Source organism: Delphinapterus leucas, chromosome 11 (assembly GCF_059928025.1).
Source record: "Delphinapterus leucas isolate spDelLeu-1000000601 "Yukka" chromosome 11, BTC_Dleu_Yukka2, whole genome shotgun sequence".
Lineage (NCBI taxonomy): Eukaryota > Metazoa > Chordata > Mammalia > Artiodactyla > Monodontidae > Delphinapterus > Delphinapterus leucas.
This window is the reverse complement of record NC_143139.1, coordinates 102,207,784-102,234,281: the sequence shown is the minus strand read 5'-3', so window position 1 is coordinate 102,234,281 and position 26,498 is coordinate 102,207,784. Positions and strand designations below refer to the sequence as shown.

The 26,498-nt window shown below is 57.8% G+C and overlaps 2 protein-coding genes and 1 long non-coding RNA gene across 15 annotated transcripts in view; 2 read left to right on the top strand and 1 right to left on the bottom strand.

The window, feature by feature from the left end:
• The first annotated feature begins 8,512 nt into the window (after nt 1-8,512).
• On the top strand, nt 8,513-21,079 carry DENND6B (DENN domain containing 6B). The gene is made up of 20 exons (XM_022596910.3): nt 8,513-8,763; nt 13,815-13,853; nt 13,925-13,967; nt 14,574-14,686; nt 15,126-15,206; nt 15,782-15,887; nt 16,009-16,088; nt 16,177-16,239; nt 16,506-16,561; nt 17,079-17,201; nt 17,284-17,379; nt 17,482-17,576; nt 17,690-17,755; nt 17,889-17,953; nt 18,054-18,143; nt 18,237-18,290; nt 18,635-18,744; nt 18,850-18,952; nt 19,095-19,169; nt 19,251-21,079. The coding sequence occupies exons 1-20, from the start codon at nt 8,602-8,604 to the stop codon at nt 19,371-19,373; spliced, it is 1,743 nt and encodes a 580-aa protein (XP_022452618.1). The 5' UTR covers nt 8,513-8,601; the 3' UTR covers nt 19,374-21,079.
• LOC115802344 (uncharacterized) lies at nt 11,119-24,709 on the bottom strand. Of its 4 annotated transcripts, none has more exons than XR_016395094.1 (4): nt 21,403-24,709; nt 15,447-21,101; nt 11,567-15,053; nt 11,119-11,470 (listed from the first exon to the last, which is right to left on the bottom strand). It is a non-coding gene; the product is annotated as an uncharacterized LOC115802344 (long non-coding RNA). The 4 variants fall into 4 exon arrangements; XR_016395093.1 differs by having other exon boundaries at nt 21,410-24,709; XR_016395091.1 differs by lacking the exon at nt 21,403-24,709 and having other exon boundaries at nt 15,447-20,551; nt 20,965-21,079.
• Nucleotides 22,824-26,498, top strand: part of PLXNB2 (plexin B2) — a 29,561-nt gene continuing 25,886 nt past the window's right edge. For 4 of the 10 annotated variants that reach the window (XM_089921508.1, XM_089921506.1, XM_089921507.1 and 1 more), the window contains exon 1: nt 22,826-22,942. The gene's annotated coding sequence lies outside the window, so the exon portion shown is untranslated. Of the gene's footprint in view, nt 22,943-26,498 lie in introns of all 10 variants that reach the window. The other 6 variants (XM_089921503.1, XM_089921502.1, XM_089921501.1 and 3 more) reach the window with 3 other exon arrangements.

The following is a 26,498-nucleotide window of genomic DNA, read 5'->3' as shown; positions in this document are numbered from 1 at the left end:
GCACAGAACGACCAAATAAAATAAATTCTATCACTACAAACACCAAATGCAAAATTATTCACCAGTCAACTAGAAAATGTAAAACTCTGATGTAAAATGAGTGTGCCCCTGGAGCACAGTCAGAACAGGAGGAACTCTGGTTCTGTCCTGTTCTTCTCTTCAAGAGCCCCAACGGTGCAGCGGGACACAGACTGGGACATCAGAAGACTACTGCTCCATAAACCAAGTAGGATCAACACAGAGAAGTGGGCTTCCCTGGTGGCGCACTGGTTGAGAATCCGCCTGCCAATGCAGGGGACACGGGTTTGGTCCCTGGTCCGGGAAGATCCCACATGCAGCGGAGCAACTAAGCCCATGCGCCACAACTACTGAGCCTGTGCTCTAGAGCCCGTGAGCCACAACTACTGAGCCCGCGTGCCGCAACTACTGAAGCCCGTGCGCCTAGAGCCTGTGCTCCGCAATGAGAAGCCCGCGCACCACAACGAAGAGTAGCCCCCGCTCACCGCAACTAGAGAAAGCCCGTGCACAGCAGCGAAGACCCAACACAGCCAAAAGTAAATTTAAAAAACACACACACAGAGAAGTCCACACCTATATACACCATAACCAAATTCCTGCATGCCAAAGACAAAGAAAACCACGAAAGCCACAAGAGAAAAGTGACCCATCACATAAAGGGAAAGAATGATACAATGAATAGCTGACTTCTCCCAAGAGATGATGGAGGCTGTAGGCAGTAAATGGCATACTCAAAGTGTTAAAGGAAAAAGCAAACCTGTCAATGAATAAATTCTATACTCAGCAATACTATCCTTCAAAAATGAAGCTGGGAGAAAAAATGAAGGTGAAATAAACACATTGCCAGATAAACAAAACAGAAAATGTATTGCTAGGAGATTTGCCTTACCAGAAATACTAAAGAAAGTTCTTCAAGCTGAAAGAAAATGACATAAGATGTTCACTCAAGTCAACAGGAACGAAGAACACAATTCAGCAACATGTAAAAGGCTTATCTACTAAGACCAATGGGCTTTATCCCAAGAATGCAAAGTTGGTTTAGCATCCAGAATGCAAATCATGTAATACACTATATTAATAGGATAGAGGATAAAACCACAGGATTGTTACAATAGCTGCAGAAAAGGCATTTGACTGAATTTAATACCTGTTCAGGATAAATACACTCAACAAATTAGGACTAGATGGGAAATTCCGCAACTTCATAAAAGGTACCTAGGAAAAGTCTGTAGCTGACATCAGACTTAATGGTGAAAGATGTAATGCTTTTTAAAGATTGGAGATGAGGCAAGGATGTCTGCATTCACCACCTCAATTCTACACTGTAGGATTCTGCATGCAAGGAGCTTGGAAGTCACCAATCCATCCTAAGAAGTAAAGGGCTAAACAGACTGAAAAATCAGCAACTCTTCTTGGATCTATAAGAGAAGGGAGGACACAGAGCAAACCACTGCTCCCAAGGTAGGAGAGACAGGCAGGTGAATACAAGTCATCACAGCTTACCAGAGCAAAGGTTCATGAGAGAAACTGGCCTGAGAACCTGTGTGTGCGGGGGAGGGGGGGGCGCTGAACTGTAATTGATGAATTTCGGGAGGTTCAAAGTCAGCAACTGTGAGAGTTAAAAACTCCGGGGCACCCAGTCATGAGGGAGCCCACACAATACTGTGAGATTTACCCCTGGAGCCTGAGCAGGTTCCCAAGCAAATACCAGCAAAGCCCCCTCAAGCTTTCTGCAGGGGGAGGGAAGGAACCATTTCCTACCACGACAGAGCACTCGGCTCTCCTTAACAAGGCTGCTCTCAAGGGAAACTTGTTAACCAGAGCCTGACCTGCCCGGGTGTTATCAGAGCCTAACTGACCAGGGAAAGGGAAATGCCCAGCTCCAGCCTCTCTGGGCAGCCCGTCCCAACCAAGGGGAGATAAAGGACTGAGAAACACTTGTGAAGTTCACAGTTCAGAGGCACAGGCTCAGTAAAAGAACTGAGGCCTGATCACAGGACCGTAGAAGGCGTCTCCTCTCCCACACCTCACCTCCACGTTATTAAGGCCTATTTATAGCAGTTTCTTTCACCCAGTACATCATGTCTGGCTATCAGGAAAAAATTACACAGTTAAAAGGCAAAAAACACAATTTGAAGAGATAGAGCAAGGTTCAGAACCAGATATGGCAGAGGTGTTGGAATTATCAGAACGGGAGTTTAAGCAACTATGATTAATATGCTAAGGGCTCTCATGGATAAAGTAGACGACATGTAAGAACAGATGGGCAATGCAAGCAAGAGATGGAAATGCTAAGAAAGAACCGAAAACAAATGCTAGACATAAAAAACGCCGTAGCAGATATGAAGAATGCTTTTGATGGGCTTATTAGCAGACTGGATAACACTGAGGAAAGAATCTCTGAACTGGAGGATATCTCAATAGAATCTTCAAAAACAAAACAAAGAGAACAAAGACAGAAAACAACAGAACGTCCGGGCTTCCCTGGTGGCGCAGTGGTTGAGGATCCGCCTGCTGATGCAGGGGACGCGGGTTCGTGCCCTGGTCCGGGAGCATCCCACGTGCCGCAGAGCGGCTGGGCCCGTGAGCCATGGCCGCTGAGCCTGCGCGTCCGGAGCCTGTGCTCCGCAATGGGAGAGGCCACAGCGGTGAGAGGCCCGAGTACTGCAAAAAACACCCAAAACAGAATATCCAAGGACTTGTGTTCTACAAAAGGTGTAACATACACATAATGGTAATATCAGAACAAGAAGAAAGAAACAGAAGAAATATTTGAAATGATTCTACATTGCACTAAAGGTTCTAGTCAATGCAATGAGGCAAGAAAAAAATTAAAGGCATACAGATTAAAAGGAAGAAGCAAAATTGTCTTTATTCATCTATTTAGAAAATCCTAAGGGATCTATCAAAAAATCTAGAAATAATAAACTAGTTTAACAAGGTCACAGGATACAATATCAATATACAAACAACAGTTGTATTTCTACAATTAGAAACAAACAATCTGAAAATGGAATTAAGAAAAAAATTCCAGGGAATTCCCTCGCGGTCCAGTGGTTAGGACACTGCACTTTCACTGCCGAGGGCCTGGGTTCAATCCCTGGTCAGGGAACTAAGATCCCACATGCCACACGGTGTGGCCAAAAAAAAAAAAAAAGGGAAAGGAAAAGAAAAAGATTCCATTTACAACTGCATCAAAATGAATAAAATACTTAGGAATAAATATAACAAAAGAAGTGCATACAGAAAAGAGTCAATGCAGCAGGCTAACAACTTACCAAAAAACAAAACAAAATCAAACAAACAAACAAATAAAACCCCTGCTTACACAGTTAGCCCTTGACGGGCATCTGAGAACCTGGATTTCGGGGAGGTTCCCACCATCCCTGGAAATGATCAGAGTGGCTCTTTGAGCCAGACAATATGACTTATGTTGAAATCTGCTTTCTTTCCGGGTACCTGGAATTTTGTTAGGCACCAGGCAGAGACTGCCTATCTGGCCAGCCCTGCAATGGATTGAACAGTGGCCCCACCCGAAAGATATACATCTACCCCAAACCTGTGAATGTGACCTTTGGAAAAAGGGTCTTTGCAGATGTTATTAAGTTAAGATCTCAAGATAGATCATCCTGGATCAGCGTGGGTCTTAAATCCAATGACAAGTATCCTTCTCAGAAAAGGAGAGAAGACACAGGGAAGAAAGCGATGTAAAGATAGAGACAGAAATTGGAGTGATAAACCTACAAGGATTGCTGGCAGCAACCAGAAGATAGCATAGAGGCCTGAAATAGATTGTCCCTCGGAGCCTCCGTAAGGAACCAACCAGGCAGACACCTTGATTTCAGGCTTCTGGCCTCCTGAACTGTGAGAGAACAAATTTCTGTTGTTTGAAGTCTCCAGGTTTGTATCAGTTTGTTACAGCAGCCTTGGAAAATAAATATAAGTTCCCAATAAAACCGTGGGTGCTGAGTTTCTGATGAACTTACCTGGTTGGCAACATTTCACACCCATTGTCACAACTCCCTGGGACAATTAAGTTTGTCCTGTGTAACTACGTGATGACCGTGGAAGCTGGCACCTGGTCTCCCCCAAACTTAGCCGCATGAGCCTTTTCCCTTTGCTGATTTTACCTTGTATCCTTTTCCTGTAATAAATCATGGCCGTGAAAATGACTCTATGCTGAGTCCTATGAGCCCTCCTACAAATCATCAAATCTGGGGGTGATCTTTCAACTCCCATGCAATAAAAACTACAAAGCACTGCTGAGAAAAATTAGACAAGACCTAAATAAATGGAGAGACATGCTATGTTCATGGATTAAAAGACTCAATATTGGGCTTCCCTGGTGGCACAGTGGTTAAGAATCCGCCTGCCAATGCAGGGGACACGGACTCGAGCCCTGGTCTGAGAAGAACCCACGTGCCGCGGAGCGACTAAGCCCGTGCGCCATAACTACTGAGGCTGTGCTCTAGAGCCCGCGAGCCACAGCTACTGAAACCTGCACGCCGAGAGCCCGTGCTCCACAACAAGAGAAGCCACTGCAATGAGAAGCCCGCGCACCGCAACGAAGAGTAGCCCCCGCTCGCTGCAATTAGAGAAAAGCCCACACGCAGCAACAAAGACTCAACTCATCCAAAAATAAATAAATAAATAAATTTAGTTTTAAAAAATTACTTAAAATAAAGACTCAGTATTGCCAAGATGGCAATTCTCCCCAAACCTGATCAATAGATTCAGTGCATTATCGGTGAATTTTTCAGCAGTTGGTCGTTTTTTTTTAATAGAAACTGACAAGCTAACACTAAAATTTACACAGAAATGCAAAGGATGGAGGTAGCCAAAACAGTTTTGAAAATTAGAGGACTCACACTTCTTGAATTCAAAATGTACTATAAAGCTAGAATAATCAAGACAGAGTAGAGTTGGCATAAGGATAGGCATATATATCAATAGAACAGAGTAGCAAAAAAAAAACCCTCAAAAATATGATCAATTGATTTTTTTTATAAAGGTGCTAAGTCAATTCAATAGGAAAGCAATATCTTTTTTTTTTTGACCACACTGCACGGCTTGTGGATTCTCATTTCCCTGACCAGGGATTGAACCTGGGCTGCAGCAGTGAAAGCCCAGAATCCTAACCACTAGGCCACCAGGGAACTCCCAAGCAATATCTTTTTTTTTTTTTTAAAGAGACAGTCTTTGACTTATAATGATTTTTTAAAAATTATTTATTTATTTGTTTATGTGGTTGCAGTGGGTCTTAGTTGTGGCAGGCGGGCTCCTTAGTTGTGGCACGTGAACTCTTAGTTGTGGCATGCATGTGGGATCTAGTTCCCTGACTGGGGATCGAACCAGGCCCCCCTGCATTGGGAGCATGGAATCTGAACCACTGCACCATCAGGGAAGTCCCCCAAGCAATATCTTTTTAAAAAATGATATTGGAAAAATTGGTTATCCACATTCCAAAAAAAAAAAAAAAGTTAAACCGTTACTTCACACCATACACCAAAATTAGTTCAAAATGGATCACAGCCCTAAATCTGAGAGGTGAAATACTTCTAGAAGAAACATAGGAGAAATTATTTGGGTTAGGAAAAGATTCTATAGATATGAGACCATAAACATACTACCAAAAAGAAAAATATTCATAACTTAGACTTCATCAAAATAAAAAACCTTTGCTCTTCAAAAGATGCCATTAAGAAAAATAGAAGACAAGCCACAAACCAGGAAAAAATTTTAAATCGTATGTCTGATAAAGGACTTGATTCTAGAATATATATTTTTTAAAAATCTTACAACTCATAAGACAAATGACCCAATTTAAAAAGAGGCAAAAGATTTAAATAAACATTTCACCAAAGAAGGTAATACAAATGACTTAGGGGCACACGAAAAGATGCTCAAGGGACTTCCCTGGTGGTCCAGTGGTTAACACTCTGCGTTCCCAATGCCGGGGGCCTGGGTTTGACCCCTGGTCAGCGAACTAGATCCCACAGGCATGCCACAACTAAGAGTTCGCATGCCGCAACTAAGAGCCCGCATGCCACAACTAAGAGCCCACATGCCACAACAAAGATCCTGCGTACTGCAACTAAGACCTGGTGCAGCCAAATAATTAATATTAAAAAAAAAAGATGCTCAACATCAGTCATCATTAGGGAAATTCTAAACTAACCCACATGTCACTACACAACCCCTTGGATGGCTACAATTAAAAAGGCTGACAACCTCAAATGCTGGTAAGGATGTGGAAAAACTGGAACCTTCATACATTGCTGGTAGTAACGTCAAATTGTAAAGCCACTTTGGAAAATAGTTTGACAGTTTCTTATAAAGTTAAACATAAACTGAACATACAGCCCAATACTTTCACTCCTAGGTATTTACCCAAGAGAAGTTAAAACAGGTGTCCACAAAAAGACTTGTACAGGAATGCACATAGCAGCATTATTACAGGCAAAAACTGGAAACGTTCCAAACATCAATTGGTGTGTTGACTCTAATAACATAATAGCCAGTTGTTTCACCAGCAAAAGCAAGTTTATTCAGGAATAGCAGAGGAACTGTAATTCATGATGTGGAAACTATGGCAGACTACAAGTAAATCCAAAAAACAGGAAAAGGGAGTTTGCTTTTATAGGGAAAAGGGGTCAGTTGGGAGGTACTGTGTTAACCAGAGGCCGCTGGAGGAGCCTGGAGGCTTCCCATTGTTTGGGCTGTGACAGTCTCTGATTGGCTGGGATGTCCTTGGGCTGGAGGGATTTCTTCCTCCTGTTGGAGAGAGAGTAGAGGCACCTGTCTTCCTGTTTCTGGTAATTGCGGATGCACGGTGGGCATGACAGAACACCCTAACGACCTGTCCTGGCTCCATCTTCAACTGAGGTTTCTTTAAATAATTCCACTGTGAAAGGTTAAACAAAATGTCACGTATCCAGACAATGAACTACTATTCATATAAAGGAACAAACTACTGATATATACAACATGGATAAACTTCAAAAATATTATGCTAAGTGCAAGAAACCAGACAGAATAGGCTGCATATTGTATGTATTAGCACAATTACCACAAACTTAGTGGCTTAAAACAATGCACACTTATTATTTTACAGTTCTGGAACTCAGAAATCTGAAATGAGTCTTACGGGGCTTAAATCAAGGTGTCAGCAGAACTGCATTCCTTCTGGAGGCTCTAGGGGAGAATCGTTTCCTTGCCTGTTCTAGCTTCTGGAGGCTGCCTGCATTCCTTGGTTCATGGTCCCTTCCTCCATCTTCAAAGCCAGCAGTGTGGCAACTACCAGTTTCTCTATCTTATTCCCTTATCGCATTGCCTTCTCTGACTCATTTTGGCCTGTGGACTGTAGGCAGAAGTGCTGTAGATATCAGTTGTCGGCCAACGCAATTAATAGCTAGCAGGCCTCCATTAAACCCTTTTCCACTACCAATGACCTAGGAGGCCATGTGTTCCAGAGGTAAGTCAAGGAGAGCCACCTGACTCTCCCACCAGTCCATGCACAGTGAAAAACCTGCTTAAGACTTGAGGGTTGTTACTCCAACCTAGCCTAGCCTAGCCTAACTTTGGAGTGGGGAGCTTTAGTTTAAAAAAAAAAAAAGTAAAATATATATAGCGTGTCAGTTAAGTTATTGTCTCAGCTCCAAAGTCGCCCTTCCATGATCGGCTGTGTGATGCTGGGGGGTGGGGGTGGGGGGACTCTGCGGCCACATTTCGAGGAGCAAGGGCTGGTGCCTGGCTCTGCCAAGAGGAATGCTGGAGGCAGATGCGACGTCAAAGAGGGAGGGGCGCTTGCCCCCCCCCCCCGGCCACACTTCGCCGCCGCAGCAGAAAATAAAACAGCACAGGTGGCTCGAATTATGTGTGTTATACGCTGTGTCTGGTTTCGACAGACAGGTCTGGGACAGTGTGCAAGGCAGCCCAAGAGGGGGCCCGGAAATATCTGGAAGAGCGCTGGACGCAAGAGGCGAGGAGGGGACTGGCGCGGGCGGGTCTGCACGCACTGACGACCAGTCATTGGAAACAAAGATGCCCCAGTGGTCAGACACGAACCCCGGACGTGACAGCTCTCTGCAGGACCCCATACCCGGAGGCGACCCAAAGGAGAAAACTCGAGGGACTCCCAGAATCGCTGGAATCTGTGTGTGATAGTTGGTAGAATGGGAGCTCGTAACGACGAAATCCGGTTAGGAAAGCTGGCCGGGTAAGGTACCCGCCAGTCTCTACTTCGCCTGTCCTCACGGTGCCCCCGGGAACCACGACCCCGCCTTAACCCGTCTTCCCCCGGGCTCACACGCCCCGCTGGAAGTCCCTCCTCCAGGCTTGGGGCCGCTCTGGCCCGCGCGGTCCCTTCTCTTTGGTGGGTTCCGCGCCGCTCCACCGCACGGCGGTCCTCCGGCCGCCAGGGGCGTGCGAGGCCGAGTCCGAGCCATTCTGGTCTGAGACGGCCGCTCGACTGCTCCGCGGAGCCGTCCGGGCGCGCCCAGGCCACCGCCTCCAGTCCGTTCCCCCGGCAACGCCTCGGGCCGTTCCCCCGGCAACGCGCGGCCGTTCTCAGTAGCAGGGGCCATGGACCAGGGGTCGGGCGCCGGGCCCCACCGGGATCGCGGCCGCCTCGGCGCGCCGTCCTGCGGAGCGCGGGCTCCGGGGGCACCCTGGGCACGCTTCTCGGCCTGGCTGGAGTGCGTGTGTGTGGTCACCTTCGACCTGGAGCTGGGCCAGGCGCTGGAGGTGAGGGGGGCAGCGGGCCGGGGGGAGGCCGGGAAGGGCGGGTCCTGCTCTGTCGCCGCCGGCTAGTGTGGCTCAGGCATCGCCGAGGGGCGGCGGGAATCCCTCCGCAGGTGAGGTACCCTCGGGCAGACAGACCCCCCAGGTGTTCTCTTCCTCCTCAGAAACCCTGCACCTGTCACTTCCTGAAAGGTGCGCTCCCAAGCAGAAGAAAAAAAGTTAAGTTGCCAAGACCGCCCTTTGGGGTGGAGGAGCGAAGAGCCCTGCACTTCGGATACCCAAAGTGGTACTCTTGATTTTTCTCCCAGTAAAAAGCTGTCTCCTCTCCCTTCCTCTCCCCCGCCTTTCCCACACTATGATACCTTCTCCCCTCATTTACTCCAGCCAAAATCCCAGGGGTCACCCTTGACTCCTCCCCTCCTTCCACCCCACATCCCATCCGGGAACAAGGCTGACAGCTCCACCTACTGCAGGGCTGTCAGGTTCATTACCACTGCTACTGTACCCCCAAGTCCAATATTTGTGGCTCTCTTGCTTAAATCTTTGGAAATCTCCTTGTTCACTTAGAGTCTGATCCAGACCCTTTGCGGGTCACAACCAGACCCAAGAGCCATCTTTCTGTTCACAGACTCTGCCCCCAGGCCCCCCCCAGCCTGGGGTGTCCCCACTACCTGCAAGGCTCTTCCCTACCCCCATCCGCGTGGGTGTAGATGAAAACATGACAGACTCAGGGATGAAGGCCTTCTGTAGTAATGCAGGCCTGGGGGGACAGTCTTCTCCAGGCCCTGAAGGCCATGACATAGACCATGGAGCTGACCAGGGCAGGGGAGGCTGTGAGGTACGCTTCAGCACGCTGTCAGAAGGAACTTTCTGAGAACCCAGGAGGTGGCGCATCCGTGACTGCAGTTGGCTGAGATGAGGCTGATCAGCCATCGTTGGAAAGCCAGCGTCAGGGGGAGAGGGTGTTTTCCAAGGCCTTGCTGAACTCCACGAGGCTGTGGGAAGCCCAAGTCGTAACAAACAGCAAAGGCTGACACTGCCCAGCTCGCTGTGGAGACCCCATTCCACCGCACCTGTCCCCACGCGGTGCACCAAATTAGCTTGATGCAGGGACCTGAGCACAGAGAGGTGAGGTGATTTGCCTGACGTCACAGAGCCCACATTCCTGCTGGTGCCCAAATTGTTCCCAGTAAAATCACAAGAGAGTCTACTGTTTACTTAAGGCATTCTCATGTATAATTTTCTAGGACTTAACCATTCAGGCAAGAACTGTTAAAGGCTCCATGTGCTTGGGCTTCTGAGCTTTGCTGAGGCTGTATAGCTCAGGGAGGGAGTGTTGGGATGACCCACGGCCCCTCCTAATCATCAAGTCTGTGCAGGAGTCAGGCAGTGCAACCACACACGCTCATCAGGTTTGCATCTTATCTTTCTTCCTCTCTCCTGGAAATCACAAGGAAGATCAGCGGTCATTTCAGCTGCGTCCACGATCACTCATGGAGCATCTGCCCTGCGCTCGCTTATTCCGTGCTTGGCCTGGCCGAGCACCACAGAGGCTCTGGCTGGCACTGTGCTTGGCACTGGGACATGATGGAAGACCCAGGGACTGCCTTCCAGGAGCTCATGGATCACGGAGACTCCGTGGACAGACGCAGCTCAGAGAAAGGAATGGGGGTTTGGCCATATCTTGGAGGATGAGAAGGAGGCAGCCGGGCAGGGGAGAGGGGGCTGTTTCAGGTAACCCCTCCCCCCAAAAAGCCAGCGAAAGCAAAGGCAAGGAGCCAACCATTCACTCATTCAATAAATCAAGTATTGGGCAACTGCCACCAGCCAGGCCCCACAGTACTGGTGCTGGACACATGGACACAGAGCTGAATGCGATGACAGGGCCCTGCCCACCAGGAGTTCACGTTCTGTGCTAGAGACGCAGAGAGTAAGGGGTTCAGGACCCCCTAGAGCGCATAGGGTATGTTGAGGGGGTCCCACCGACGTGGGTGCACTGGAGCCTGCAGGCGAGGCAGGGATCAGACATGAGGGGAGAGTGGGCAAGGCTGTGCACATCAGCTGAGCAAAGGGCCTGGCTCTGCTGCCTCAGCCCTTGGAAACTCTCCTCTTGGTATCCCCGCTGACCCAAGAAGCCCATGCAGTGAACCGCGGCCCGGGGCCCAGAGGGTCCCTCCTCCCCCAGGTGTCCACATCCTCCCAGCTGCAGCTCCTGCACTGCCCAGTCTCAGGGGCAGGATGCTCAGGACCCTTTTAGCCTTCAAAAGTACTGAGGGCCCCAAGGGGCTTTTTATGTGCGTCGTATCTATCAAGGTTTCCTATACTAGAAGTTAAAACAGAAAAATTAAAAATGCTTATTAATCCATTTTAAAAAACAACGGATACCATGTGTAAACGAGAGAAGCCACCGCAATGAGAAGCCTGTGCACTGCAACGAAGAGTAGCCCCCACTTGCCGCAACTAGAGAGAGCCCACGCACAGCAACAAAGACCCAACGCAGCCAAAAATAAATAAATAAATATTTATTACTTTAAAAATATATCTATTTCCACAAAAACAACCATTTTCAGAAACAAATTCAGTGAGGAGAATGGCATTATTTGACACTTTTACGTCCCTTTTTAAAGGCCAAATAGAAGGCAGCTGTATCTTCACGTCAGCTTCAGTCAGTTCCCCTTGATGGCCTGTGTCACAGCCTCTGGAAGCCACACTGCACACAGTGAGAAGAGAGTGAAAAAGGCAGCTTCGGCCTCTGGGAGCCTAGGGCACCCACACCACCCTTCAGGAAGCACTTTCCTAGACGTACCTTCTCCAGCAAGGCGAGGCTCGCTGCATCTGTCTTCCTCAGGGGCGACTGGGTTACAGGAGCTGCAGCCCCTGCAGACTGGCTCCCGTGGAAAGGACAAGACCCCTGTGGTTCCAGGGGACAGGGTTCATCGTGCGGCAGACTCTCGCCCTCTGCCCCTCTCTGAGGGTCCGCTCCATTCCTCTCCTCAGTCAGGCAGGGCCGTCCCTCCATCTCTGCTCCCAGCTTGTGAACAGTGAACTTGGAGCCCTGGGCATGGCTGTGGAGCCTGCTCAGATGCTACAAAACTCCTGTGACTGCAGACCAGATTCAGACCCCTGACCTCAGCTCCAGACCAGATTCAGACCCCTGACCTCAGCTCCAGACCAGGTTCAGACCCCTGACCTCAGCTCCGAGGGCCCATCGTGGCCCTGCCAGCTGCCAGGCACCCGCCTTTCCTCTGCCCTTCCCAACAAGGACACGCAGGGGCCCGAGTGGTCCTGCGGCCCCTCCTCTCTTGGAGCCATCTCAAAGTACCTCTGTGGGTCCGCCCCACAGACAAATACTGTTTGGCTGGCTCCCCTCCGTCCTCTCGGCCCTTCCTTCTTGGTGCCTCCTTAGCTGACATCTTGAGATTTCCACATGCCCCACCTGTTCCATTATTCTTTGGAGACATGTTTTCACGCACTCCACAAATACAGGCACACCTTGGAGATGTTGCAGGTTCGGTTCCAGAGCACTGCAGAAAAGCAAGTCACACAGATTTGCTGGTTTCCCAGCGCATATAAAAGTTATGGTTACGCTAGACTGGAGTCTATTAAGTATGCAAGAAACACCATTATATCTTAAAAAACAATGTAGATACCTTGTAACAAATATAAAAATGAAAAAGTTTGAGATGTTGTGAAAATTACGAGAATATGATGCAGAGATACAAAGTGAGCAAGTGTTGCTGGAAAAATGGCACCTGTAGGGTTGCTACAAACCTTTATTTTGTAAACAATGCAACATCCGTGAAGCACAATAAAGCAAATGTGATAAACGAGGTGTGACTGTACAGTATCTGGTGAGGGTCTACTCCCTGCCAGGGGCTGGGAAGTACCTGGGACACGGTCCCTGTCCTTAGGACACTTGGTGGCAGCGTAGGAGACAGAATAGGCCCAGAGCAGCAAGCCCAGAGCAAACAAAGACATAAGCTACATTATTACAACAGTGCAAGTCCCAGGGCACAGTACCTTACCATCTGGGGGTTCAGGGCACACCCCAGAGGAAGCCTCATGTCAGCCAAAACCCAAGTCCTCCTCCGCATGGGAGTTTGGCCGACAGAGTAAGGAGGGGGCCACGCATGCAGGCCCTCAGCTCCCGGCTCCCGGCATAGCCGCTTCCTGGGAGAGCCGTCCTGCTGCACCTGAGCACGGGCCAGGGCAGCAGTGATGCCCAAGGCGCACCAGGTCCCCAGGAGACACTTGGGGGCCTGCAGGGAGTGAGGGCTCTGGAGGTTCCCTGCCTTTTTCGTTTCCTGCAAAGAAATCCATTCTGGCCATTTGCCTGTGTACAGGGCTACTGGCTCCCTTAGAGTGTGGCCTGTCTCCCAGGTAGAGCCTGTCCAGCTGGTCACGCTCACCATACACTCCAGGGGCCTGGGTGCTCCAGGGGTCACACTCCAAGCGGGGAGCAGGCCAGAAGCTCCCGGACCCCTGACTAGCAGGGGTTGGAGTGAAGATGCTCAGAGGCAGGGGTGCCAGTGTCAGGCAACATCTGAGTTAAGACGGGATGGGGAGGCTGGCCAGGCCGTCTGGGAGAGGAGGCCCAGAGGAGCCGCAGAGCCTAAGACCCTCTGGCTGGGTGGGGTTGGGTCTGGAGCGCTGAGAGGGTACAGGAGGTGGGGGCCAGGAGGCAGGGCCCTGCATCTGCTCTAGGCGAGAGAGGAGGCTATGGGGACAGACTGTCGGGACATGGGGCAGGGAGGCCCAGTCTGGGCGAGTGACCTTGAGGGCGAGGGGTGTGAGAAGGGAGTCCAGGAGCTCACCCAGTTGTGCGCTGGCCGAGAAAAGGGAAGGATGGGGGCCAGGAGTGGCCTCGGGCCGAGAGGGGCCTGGGGAGGCAGGGCAGGGCGCTGGAGCCCTGAAGAGAGGAGGAGGGGTCAGCAGGGAGCCAGAGGTGGGGGAGAGCCAGAGGGTCTGACAGTGCTGGGGTCGGGGGGACACACCTGCAGCCCAGCACCAAGCCTGCCAAGCCCATGTCACCGAGTACTCTGTGTCCCCCGCAGCTGGTGTACCCCAGCGACTTCCGGCTCACGGACAAGGAGGTGGGTCCCAGCGCGCTCAGGAGCAGACCTCACCTGGGGAGCAGGCCCTCACTGGCTTTCCTGTGTTTCAGAAAAGCAGCATTTGCTACCTGTCCTTTCCCGACTCCCACTCAGGTAGGCCACCCCGCCTCGCCCCGGTCTGGGTGTCTCTCTGGGGTCGTGGGGAGAAGAAGAAGGAGGGAGTTGAGGCTGCCCAAGAGCCCCTGCGGCCAGGCCTGCACAGCCTGTAAGCACCGGTCCCCCTTCCCGCTCCAGGGAGACAGCCAGAGCCCCACGCCGCGGCAGCCGGTTTCCCCGGTTCCCGCGGAAAGAGGTGTCTCTAGGCAGTGGGGTCTGGTCTCCTTCACCCCAGCAGAGGGGTCACCAGGAGCTGGGTCCTGGCCTTGGCTCCTCTCCAGGGCTCAGGTGTCCGGGTCGGCCTGGTTTTCCGCCCCGGGCAGGCTACGCCGGACCACACAAGCCCCCGGCCTGTGCTTGCCCACAGTGCACGCGCTGTGGAGCTGTGGCTGTGCTTCTCTGTGTGCTGAGTTTAAACCCTTAGGTGCAGGAATCTAGACACGGGGACCTCTGTCGGGAGGCACAGAGCCGGAGGGCTGGGCTTTTCTGAGGCATTTGCAGCCCGGCAGGGGCTTCGCCCCCGCCCTGGCCCCCCGCCCCACATGCTGGCAGGAGAGGCTCCAGCCCAACCCGGACACAGCGTGAGGGGACCCTCTTCCCCAGGCTGCCTCGGGGATACTCAGTTCTGCTTCCGCATTCGTCAGTGTGGAGGGCAGAGGCGCCCCTGGCACACGGATGACAGGCACTGTGACAGTGGGGCCCCCGTGTCTCTGCAGGTGAGCCGGGCTGCCTCTCCAGCGCTCCTCCCCTGCCCCTGCAGGCCAGGGTCAGGCGGGTGTGAGCAGCCCTTCAAGACACCTGGCCAGCCCCAGCCAGCAGGGTCTCCAACTGCCGCAGGCCAGGCCCGGCACCCCAGCCTCGACTGGGGGTGGGCCAGCGCTTCTGAGGACTTGCCAGGGTCCCTGGGGCTTTTCCTGTGCTCCACGTGTGCGCCAGGGCGTGGCTCGGTGTGCAGAGGCCGGTGCTCTTGGGCCCCTGAACCGCTCACCACTGTGTCTGCGGAGATGTCCCTGGAGAGCGGTTGCCTGCCTTCCGGGCCGTGACTCCCAGGCAGACCCCGGTCTGGGGAGAGCACGCAGCAGCCTGCGTGGGGGTCCGAGGGGGCGGGTGGGAGGTGAGCAGTGGGCGTGGCCTGGCCGATACCCCTCCTTCCAGAGGGAGCCCGCACACTACTTTGGCTACGTGTACTTCAGGCAGGTGAAGGACAGCTCTGTGAAGAGGGGCTACTTCCAGAAGGTGAGCAGCTGGTTGCTCTGGGGTGGCCCCACTGAGAGTTGGGGGCCAGCAGCCATTGGGAGAGGCTGATGGTCTGGGGGGTGGGGGTCCTGAGCCTCCAGGAGCACCCCCCCCTCCGCAGCCCTAGCCACTTGGCCCTGGGGGGGGGGGCCACCGTGCCACTTGGGGGCGGGGGCGGCCTCTGGAGAACAGGCTCCGCTGCCCCTCCCTCGCCCAGCCCCGGCTCTAGCCCAGGCCTACCTGCTCCTCGCTGAGGGAGGAGGGGCGCCCTCGTCACACTTTCAAGATTAGGACGACTTCAGTCTTGAGTTCAGACACCAAAAGCAAAGGCTGCTTGAGCCCCAGGGAGACCATGCCATGATCCTGGCCACGTGCATTTCCCTCTGAAGGCCTGGGGTCCAGCCCTGCCCTGCTGCACCTGGGGTTTTCTAATAGCCTGGAGTCCCACGTCAGGCCATTCCTGGGAAGTCGGTGGGACACCCTGCCCTGGGCGACCCTGGATGAGCCGGGCCTCAGGGGTCCCTGCAGGGTCCCAAGGGGCTGGGGCGACATCTCACCGGCCCTGGGCCCTGCAGTCTCTGGTGCTGGTGTCCCGCCTGCCCTTCGTCCGGCTGTTCCAGGCGCTGCTGAGCCTGGTCGCCCCCGAGTACTTCGACAAGCTGGCGCCCTGCCTGGAAGCGGGTGAGTGGCCGGCAGGCGCTACCAGAGCTGCCTCGTCGTCATCCCAGCTGTAGCTCCTGGTGGCTCCGGCGGGCAGCTTCCTCCAGGACAGGCTTCTGACGCGGGCCACCTGTGTTCACAGTCTGCAATGAGATTGACCAGTGGCCGGCCCCTGTGCCGGGGCAGACCTTGAACCTGCCTGTCATGGGAGTCGTCCTCCAGGTGAGGGCTGGCTGGCTGGGGTGGGATGGCCCCAGTGCATGTCGACACGCCACCCGGCCCCATTGGCAGCTGCTTCCTTCATCCATAGGTGCACATCCCATCCAGCGCAGACAAGCCTGAATCCGGTCCTCCAAAGCAGTGCAGCCACAAGGTGGGCGCCCTGCTCCCAGGCTGACGGCCCCATACCAGCCTCAACCCTCAACCCTCCCACCTGGCTGGGCCTCCCCACCTCACCTGCTGGGGGGTGGCCAGACCCCAGACACAGAGGCCTCCGTATCCGTGCAGGGCTGTGGGGCGCCAGGAGGCACGTGGGTAGGGACTGCGGCCCCCGGGACTCTCCCGGGATGACCTGTGCTGCTCGGGGCTTGTGAGGCGCCATCCTCCCCCTGGCCTGACCCCACCCCCCCTTCCTCTCAGAACCTGCCGCCAGCCCCGGTCGTCCTCACCAGTGTCCATGAGCTGGACCTGTTCAGGTGAGCCTGGCAGGCCACCACCTGCTGCCCTGGTAGGTGATGAGTGATCCCACGGGGCTCAGCCCATCGGGGTGGGGGCACTGGGGGACATCAGGAGTTAACCCCCCGCCCATTCTGAGAGGGAGAGTCCGCAGAAGAGGAGCCCGGTGCCCCGATGTCTGCCCCCAGAGGAAGTGAGCACCGTGGGCAGGAAGTCAGGTCCTGGCAGGCAGGTGCCGGGAAGGGAGCAGCTGTGGTGGGAGATGCTGCCAGAGGGGCCCTCTCTGGGGGGCCAGCAGAGGACCCCACCTTTGGAGACCCTCTGGCCCTGTGCTGGGCCCAGCGGGAGCCAGGGCTGTCGGTTTCAGGCATGGCGGGGGCGTGAGGCCAGGCATCTTCACAAGGCCTCACGGCCGCCTTCCTCTGGAGTGAGGCCCAGCCTTCACCCAGACAGGGCCTGCCTGGGCCTGGGTCAGGGCAGGTGGGCAAGGGCTGGGGAGCCTCCCACCCGGCCTCCCCAACGCCCCCGCCGGCCCAGGTGCTTCCGGCCCGTGCTGGCCCACGTGCAGCTGCTGTGGGAGCTCATGCTTCTTGGGGAGCCCCTGCTGGTCCTGGCGCCCTCGCCCGCAGTGTCCTCGGAGATGGTGCTGGCCTTGACCAGGTGGGTCGGGCGGCAACGCGAGGGGCCGGGGGCCCCGGACCAGCCCAGCGAACTGACTGTCCCTGCGGCTCCCTCCCCACAGCTGCCTGCAGCCCCTCAAGTTCTGCTGCGACTACCGCCCCTACTTCACCGTCCACGATAGCGAGTTCAAGGAGTTCACAACACGCACGCAGGCCCCGTAAGTGCCGCCCTGCCCGCCCTGCGCCCTGCGCCCTCCGCCTGCGTCTGCCTCTCCTCCCTCCCTCCCTCTCTCTCTCTCTCTCTCTCTCTCTCTCTCTAGACCAAGCGTGGTCCTGGGAGTCACAAACCCTTTCTTTATCAAAACGCTCCAGCACTGGCCCCACGTCCTCCGCATCGGGGAGCCCAAGATGCCAGGTGAGGTCCCTGGCCTCCACCCAAGGGTCCTGGGAACGCGGGGCCTTGCCGGGTCTGAGCCTGCGGAGGCAGAACCAAGACCCTGAGGCCCGGCCATGGGGCGTGTCTCGTAGGGGACCTTCCCAAGCAGATCAAACTGAAAAAGCTCTCAAGGCTGAAGACCCTAGACACCAAGCCAGGTCTGTGCCCCTCCTCTCCTCCCGGTACCCAGAGACACACCTTGGGGCGGGGTGGGGCGGGCAGATGTGCTGGCACAGCTGAAGGGGGTGCCCCGCCCCCGAGGAGAGCGCGCTGCCATTCTGCCCTCCCCAGGCCTCTACACTGCGTACACGACCTACCTCCACCGAGACAAGGCCCTGCTCAGACGACTGCTTAAGGTACCGCTGGGGGATGCTCCAGGGGCGAGGAAGCTGGGCTCGGTGTGTGAAGGGGGCGCAGCCGGCCTGCTGTGGCTCAGCCCTCGCCCCCGCCCCCCAGGGCCTGCAGAAGAAGCGGCCGTCGGACGTGCAGACTGCAGTGCTGAGGCAGCACCTCCTGGAGCTCACGCAGAGCTTCATCATCCCTCTGGTGAGGCCTGGCCGGCAGGGAGGAGGGCGCCGGGCTGGAGGGGCAGGCAGCAGGCTGTGGCCCAGACTCAGACTCACTCCCCTTCCCCCCCAGGAGCACTACATGGCCAGCCTCATGCCCCTGCAGAAGAGCATCACGCCCTGGAAGGTGTGGTCCAGGGAGGGGCTGGGAGGATGGGCCCTATGCCGATCCTTTGTGGGGGGGTGTCTCGTGGGTGTGCAGGAGCCCCTGGGGCCAGCCCATCCCCACACCCGCAGGTGGCCCTCACAGGGAAGAGAAATGCGGGCCACACGGATGGGGGAGGGGCTCGAGGCCCTCTTCTCTGGGAAGGGTCACCCTGGGATCTGTCCCTGCAGGGTGGGGGCTGGGGGACACACAAGGGGTCCGTCTGCCAAGTGCCCTGGGGAAGGTCCTGACCAGCCAAGGTGCGGGGCCTGCGAGGCTGTGCCCCCCCGCCCCCAGCACCCAGGCTCACCCAGCCCCTGTCTCAGACCCCTCCCCAGATCCACCCCTTCCGCCAGGACGACTTCCTGCGTAGCCTGGAGCGCTCAGGGCCCCAGCTCACCTGCCTCCTCAAGGGCGACTGGCTGGGCCTCTACAGGTGGGTGGACAGTAGGTAGGGTCCTGGGGCCCCTGCTGCTGGTGGCCATGCCCATCCCTCAACACACAGCGTCAGCCCACACCTGCTGCCCCTTGCCCCCCACAGGCGGTTTTTCAAGTCCCCCCATTTTGATGGCTGGTACCGACAGCGGCACAAAGAGATGGCCCAGAAGCTGGAGGCCCTGCACCTTGAGGCCATCTGTGAGGCGGTGAGGGGGGCGCTCGGCTGCGGGAGAGCACAGAGGGGTGCGAGCCCCGCACAGGGGCCGGAGGAGAGTGTAGGGGGGGCGGACACAGGCCCAGAGCTGGGCGAGGGCCTCGGCGATGGAAGGTCCCATCTTGTCCCCGCAGAACCTCGAGATCTGGATGCAGGACAAGTCCGAGGTGGAGATCGTGGATCTGGTCCTGAAACTTCGGGAGAGGCTGGTGAGATGCCTCCCAGCCGTGCCCCGCCTCGGCCAGCTAGATGTGAAGGTCGCCTGCCCCTGACCACCGCTGCCCCTGCAGGTTCGGGCACAGGGCCACCAGCTCCCCGTGAAGGAGGCGACGCTGAAGCGGGCGCGGCTGTACATCGAGACAGTCGTCGGCTCCCTGCCCAAGGACCTGCAGGTCGTCCTGTGCCCTCCCTAGGATGGGGCCCATGGCCCGGGGCCTGGCTGCCCCTCGAGGCCTGGGTCTGGCCGAGATTCCCTCCCCCAAGTCAAGCATGAGCTCCCCCACCCAAGCTTCCGGTTGCCCCTGGCCCCCCACCTGGCACCACCATCATCCCAGCAGACAAGGTGGCATTTGGAACTACAGCTTGGCCCCTGACTGTTGGCGGATCACGTGCTGGCAGAGCCTCCCCTCCCCCTGGGTCCCACCTGCCCTCTCCAGGGTCTTAGGCAGGGGTGGGGGGCAGGCTGTGAGCCCTGCTGATCTGCTCTGGGCCAAGGCCACACACCCCTCCAGGAGCCCATCTGCCCAAGCCCTGCAGGCCCAGGCGTTGCATCTGATGCGTCCTTTAGACCCACCAGGCTGCCCGGCTCAGGACGGAAGGAGGCGGCTGACAGGCAGACCCCTCTCCTCACACAGCCCGCCCCCCGCCTGTCTTGCCTGGGGGCTGAGGGGGGAACCTCGCCTGCGGTCATCACTTGGGAGGGGAGAAGCCGCTTTGCCCAGAGAAGAGCTATGCTCTGTGGTTCGCTGGGATGCCGCCAGGTCCCGCGTGGCTGCCAGGCGGGTCCAGGGCATTGTCTTTGTTCCACTCCAGGGACACCCCACTGGGTACCTTCTCCGTTCACTCTGCCCTGCGCTGCTGCTCGTCGGCTGGCAGGCCCTCGAGTCACCCCCGTGTCCATGCAGCCCCACAGGCAGTGAGAGGCTTGGACTCTAGCCTGACCAGGCCCGCGGCCTTGGGGCACCAAGCTCCTCGGCAAGGAGTGAAAGCCCCTCAGAAGGGATCCACGCCCCCATATGACACCTTGGAGCACTGGGCCAAGCAGTCACGTGCTGTCATCGGCACCATCACAGCTCAGCGCACAGTGGCAGCTGGTGGGGAGCAGGGCGGGGTGGGGGGAGGCGCGGACCCAGAGCTGCAGGCCTTTGGGTAAGTCCCACCGAACCCAACCCCAGATGCCTCACCTGAGGCACAAGGCCTCGTAGATGCCCGCGTGGGCCTTGGCGGCAACCTGAGCTGAGTCCTGGCTGAGCGATGTGGTGCGGGAGGCAGGCCGAGCGGGGGGCTTTCCCTTCTCTCCTGATTCCCCACAGTCCGTGTCCTGGGATGGAGCAGTGACGCAGCCACTCCTCCCAAGCGGAGTTCGGTGGAGCTGCCAGATGACAGAGGCGCTGGCCTCAGAGCTGCCAGCGTCGTCTTGTCCGGCCCTGACCACTGCCTAGGACAGCCCGGCGCGTCCGCAGCCTGCAGACAGCTGAGCTCGGCCTGGTGTGCGACCGCAGTCAGAGGACAGAATCGAGGCAGCAGAGGGAGAGACAAGCTGGAGGCCCTCAAGTGAGGAAGGACTTTGTGGCCCCAGTGCCACTTTGGAAAGTCTGCCCTGCTGTCTGGCCGTGAGGGGTGGCCCACGGGCCGTGAGGGATGTGCCCCAACACATTGCACGGTCCCTTCCCTTGGCCTTCTGAGGGTGACTGCAGGTGATGGAGGGCTGCAGGGGAGCGGCTGCAAGGGGGCCGCCGCAAAGCCCTCAGGGACTTTTGCCTCCATCAACCCATGAAGGCACACCTGATTCCCCTGAATCCTTGCATGCTCCCTCGAGGACTCTGCTTGAGTCCACGCAGCAGCCCCTCACAGCGGCTTGTCCTCAGGAGCACTGGTGCAGCGGGATGTCGGGGGAGGGACGCCTGGCAGAGTGGGCAACACTGCCCAGGGTGGAATCCAAAGCTGAAGGGTACAGGTGGGAGGAGGTCCCTCCCCTGGAGTGCCTGGGGCTGTGGGGGGGGGCCTCCTCCTCACAGCCTGACCCCCCTGCCCAGACAGGGGCCTGAAGGTGCGGGCTGGGGGTGGAGTCCTGCCAACTCCATCGTCTCCCCCATAAGACCCCGGGTTCCCTCTCAGGATCAGGTCAGCTCCGGCTGGCCTGAGCCTCTGTCCCCCCACCAGGCTGGGGACAGGCAGTGAGGAGGGAGGAAGGGGCAGGAAGATCAAAAGAGGCAGACCCACCACCTACTAGAGCCCCGTGGACAGGAGGGCCTGGACGGACAGGAACCAGTGGTCCAAGAGGGCGCTGTGGTCGGCGGCCAGTATGTGAAGCCGCCTGCTTTTGGGGATTGTATGTGGGCCTGGTGTGGTGGCCGGGATGGGGGTGGGAGGGCAGTGGGCTGATCCAGGGACAGGAAGGACAGTCTTCACCCCCAAGCTTCCTGCACTCTATTTAAAGACTCCGTTTTAGTCTGCGATGGTGGACTTCCCACATCTTTGGTATTAAAATGTCCTTCTGTGACACGATACTTGTCTTTTAACTTCCTTTTCTGATAAAAAGTTGGCATCCCTATCAGAGCCTGGTAACTTTAGGGTCCTCTTGGTGGGGCGTTGGGTGGGCCTTGCTGTGGATGGGTTCAGGGCTAAAGGGGTGAAGGTGTGGCCTGGCTGGTTGGGGGAAGGGGGGTAGCAGAAAGAACTAGTGAGTTGACCCTCTCCGGTGGCTTCATCTGAGCGGGGCGTTCCTGAGTATCGGGGGCAGGTCCCAGGCCCGGGTTGGGTGGGGTGGGCAGGAACGAGTGGGCTATCTGCCGGGAACAGAACGTCTGGGTGGAGGGCAGGTGCCCAAGGAAGGGGGGTCCCAGTGTGGGAGTACAGGTTAGGGCTGGGGAATGGCCCCACACCCTCCCTGGGTCACCAGCTGCTGCTCAGCACGGCGGGGCTTGTGACTGCAGACCGTCCTGAGGGGAGCAGGACACCCAGGAGAGCTGGCCCCATAGGGGTCCCCAACTCTGCTCAAGTTGTGGTGGGAGTGGCCGGGGGCATCAGGACCAGGGTTGATGGGGGCTGGAGCGGCCAGAAGTGGGGCAAGCTCTAGTCCAGAGCTGGATGCCCCAGGGAGAGGCTCGGTCTCACCACCCACCTCCAAGCACTTCAGCAGGGGTTGACGGGTCCTGGGTGTGGGTGGAGGGAGGTGGAAGGGAGGCGGGGGAAGGAGGGCGCTGGAGGCCAAGGACGGGTTGCGAGGGGACTCAGGGCAGGCGTCCTCTTCCCCTTGGAAGTTGAGGGACAAGGCGCAGCAGCCCCCAACCGCCCAAAGGGTAGGGGTGTGGCCGGCATGTTCCCCAGTCGGAGGGTCGGGGTGCCGGGGACCTCGGTCTTGCAGGCGTTCTCCCCTAGAGCCCAGACTTGGGCTCCTCTGGCGCGAACCTGGACGCGAACCGGGCCGAACTTCCCCGGCGACGCGGCGCAGTCGTCCACTGCGGCCGCCAGGCGCCGGGGACGCGGGGGGGGGGGGGGCGCGCGGGGGGCGCGCGGGGAGCGCTCCGCCAGGCGGGCCCCCCTTCTCTCCCTCCCCACCCCCGCTCTCCCCTCTCCCTCTCCGTCTCCTCCCCGTCTCCCTCTCCTCCCCCTTTCCCCCGCCGGGGGCGGGGCCGCTGCTCCCGCGCGCTCCGGCCCCTCCGCGGCCACACAAAGGCCCGTCTCCATGGCAGCCGCGCTGGCCTCAGCGCAGCGCCGATCGCGGCACGGGCGCCATCGAGCCTCAGCGGCAGACAAGCAGGTACGGGAATGGGGTACGGGGCCCGCGGGGCGGCCGCGCCAGTGGGGGGCTTCGCCGTCAGCGCCGCTTCGTCCTGGCCTGCGGCGATCGGGACGCGGGGACTCGGGCGGCTGCCGCCCGGCGGAGGAACACTCGGGCTTCGGCCGCCGTCCGTGCGTCCGGCCGGCCGGGGCCGGGCCCGGGCCGCTCCCGCCTCGCGCTCTTCCAGGTGGCGGGCGAGGCCCGCGGCGCCGAGGGCAGCGGGCCTGGCCCAGCAGAGGGTCCCTAGCCGGGCGCCGCGCCCTCTCCCGCCGCCCGCGTCCCTCCGGAGCCGCTCGGACCGCTTCTCGTTCCCGATCCTCCCTCCCTACTCATGCCCGCTGCCCCTCCAGCCACCGAGATCCGTGCACAGGGCGGGGATCGGCCCTGTTGTACAAGAGCTCCAGGCCCGCGCCCACCCAGCCTTGGTTCCTGGGGTGGCCGAGCCCCGGCTTTCCCCAGGGAGCTGGGCTCGCGGTCAGGCCTTGGCAGCCCCCAAACCCCTTGGGGACTTGTGAGGCGGGCATAAGCCAGGACCACCCTGGGAGCCCCTGGTCTGCACCTGGCCAGGCTGGAAGACGGGTGCAGGGCTCCCGGTTGGGACTAGGGGTGGCTTGGCAGCAGCACCAGCACCTGGCAAGTCCTGGTGGCCCTGGGCCTGCTTCACCACAGAGCCAGCACCCACAGTTCCCAGTGTTTGTTGGTGTGGTGTTTGGGTGGACACTCTGGGACCCAGGAAGTGAGTACAGGAAGTCTCTACTCACTGCCAGGACCCTGCCCCTCTATGTGCAGCCTCCTGGAGGAAGCCCTCCTAGATGGGCCCTTCCCACCCATCTGTGCTCAGGTTGCTTGGCAGATATGAGGGGGGTCCCTGAGCCCAAGAGCCTCAGAGCTTCCTGCCACTTCATTGGCCTCCTCTTCCTAGCAACTTGGAAAAGAAAGGAAGGGCTCTATCCGTGCCCTGGGCCTGTGGTGGGGGTCAAGACTAGGGGTGAAGCTTGACCCCCAAAGCCAGTGGAGTGTTCTGGAGCTCGGAGGGCTCTCCGTGCCTGTCCTGGGGAGCCCCTGTCATGTCTAACTGCAGCCCCTGTGTGCCACACACACACCCGGGCCGGGGCCCGTGGAGATGGGAGAGCACGGGCCCCAGGGGTGGGAGCTCTCAGCCTGACCCCGTTCGGGATGTTCCCCGGGCACAGAGGGGAGAGTCTGAGAGCTGGACAGCTGCCGGGGGTGTGTGTGTGGGGGAGGCGTTCTTCTGCTCTGAGGTGAGGGTCCTGGGAGGGTAGGGTCAGCATCGGCCTGGCTGAGCCTGTTGGGTGTTTTTTGATGGCGTGTCAGCTTTTAGGAATCCCCAGAGAAGACTGAGGAAGAGCAGGTGGTCTCGGCAGATCTGGGCCTGTCACCTTTTCCCCCCCCGTACCTATAGGGGGCCCACCTCCGTCTGCCGGGTAGGGGGAGGCTTGAGGTCTGGCCAGGGGCTCCTTGCCCCAGGAGGGGAGGGAAGTTACAGAGAAAAACAAGGGTTTGGAATGCAAGTCCCCCCTCCCCCGCCGGCCGCCTGCCAAGAAGGAATTATTTTGGATTATCCAGCCGTGTCCAGTCACCCAAGGGGGGCGGGGAGGCTAGAGCTGGGGGAGGCTACAGCCGTGGGAGAGAGATCCACTTCCGGGGCCGTGGGTTGAGAGCCCCAGAAGGGAGGGACGGGCAAGTCTGGGCAGCTCCGCCACCTCCCATGGCTGCTCAGACCGGTCAGGGGTGGGGTGGGAGGGGATGCGTCACCCTTGAGATGGAGAACGCCCAAGGTCGGCCCTAGCAGGCCCCGCCCAGTGAGCCTGGCGTGGGCCCAGGCCCCCTGGGGGAGGCCGTGGGGCCGGAGGAGTCCTAGACTCCTTTCTCGGCACCCAGGGTGTCCTGTGTGGCTGCCCTCCGGCCCTGGGTTCAGGGACACACCTTGGGCTGGTTACTGACACCTGTGTGGCGCTTCCCTGGGGTGGCGGGTCAGGTAGGGCCGTGACTTAGGCTGCTTAGCGTGGTGGGGCACTGGGGTCTCCCTTGGGCCGAATCTCTGGCCGTTCTCCTGCCTCTTGACTGACTCACTAACCAGCAGCTGACGGATGCACCACTTCCCTCCAAGCCCCTCGGACAGCCCAGCTCCCACCCCCACGTCCCCACCCCACAGGTGAAGGATCCCATAGGGGAGGGGTCCCACAGGTGAGGAGCCCAAGGCCAGACATGCAAGGAGCCGACTGGGATGCTGCCTCTGCCGCTTGGGCTCCCAAGGTCCGTGTAGGCGTGTGTGCAGCCACCCACCCAGTGGCCCCTGTAGGGACCACGCTGTGAGGCAGAGCTGGCAGCTGGGGCAGCGTGCAGTAAACCCAGGGGCCTGGCCTCAGCCCAGGTGAGTGGAGCAGAAGAGATTGGACTGGAAGGCACTGGGGTGGGCCGGCAGCCTGGGGAGGGGTCCATATGGCATGTGCCTGTCTCCCCCAGGACAGCTTGGTTGCGGGCACTTGAGCCGTCTCAGGACCTGGGCCATTCTGGGAACCTCCTGTTCCCTGCCTTGAACCCGCATCCTGGGGGCCGGAGCTGGTGAAGCCCTGGGACCAGGGGAGTGAACTGGTGGGGACAGGCTGTGGCTTCAGTGCTCTCCCACACGGCCCCTCCTCCGGTCTGGGCAGGTCCGCGCTGAGGCGCCAGGTCCTCTGGTACTCCTTCTGTGTCCTTCTTACTCCCGTCAGGCCTCAGTCCTTTCTGCTGCAGCAACAGACACCAGCCTCCTGCCTTGGCTTCCTGGGTGGGGGGAATAAGCTTTTCTTCCCTGCTGAAGAGCCTCTTGGGCCCAGAGCCTGCCCTGGACCAGGGTGTCGGGAAAGCAGTCAGGGGAGGAGGTGAGCGATCAGACCTGCCAGAACTCAACCCAGGCTGGTCTCCCAGCTGAGCTGGATACAGGTTCACTGGGGGCCAGTCCCTAGTTGGCAGTGGGGGCTGGGCAGAGTCCCTCCCCCTGAGGCTAATGGCTATGTGTGTTTGGGGTGGGGTGGGGTGGGTGGGGCCTCTACATGTCTTTGGTCTCAAATTACGGGCTGGATCGGTGGTTGGTAGCCTGTAATTGGTGGGGGGCACTGGGGTGCATGGGGGCTGGGGGAAGCACTGTTGCTTCCCTTTTTCTCTCCAGGCCACATGTGGTCCCTTCATGGTTTTCCCTTCTGTGATTTCACATCCTCTGATGGGCTCCTGCTTCCCTCTGCCCCTGGGGCTTTGAGGACCTCGTTCCCTCTGCTGACCAGGCAAGAACCCTGCCCTTTCCTGGGCCCCCCGAGCCAGACCGGGGCACAGCTGCTCCCAGCCCTTCCCTCCCATCCGTCGGGGCTTCTGAAGGGCGGGGCAGGGCCTCTGCTGTCCTGCCCCCAGTGCCTACCCCTGAGCCTGTGACAGTGACTGGACCCAGAAGCCCAGACGGAGCCCGGGGTGGCCAGGGGCACACCTGTCGGTCTGCCCCTCCAGTCACAGGGAGGAGCCCAGGGCTGGCCCCCCCACC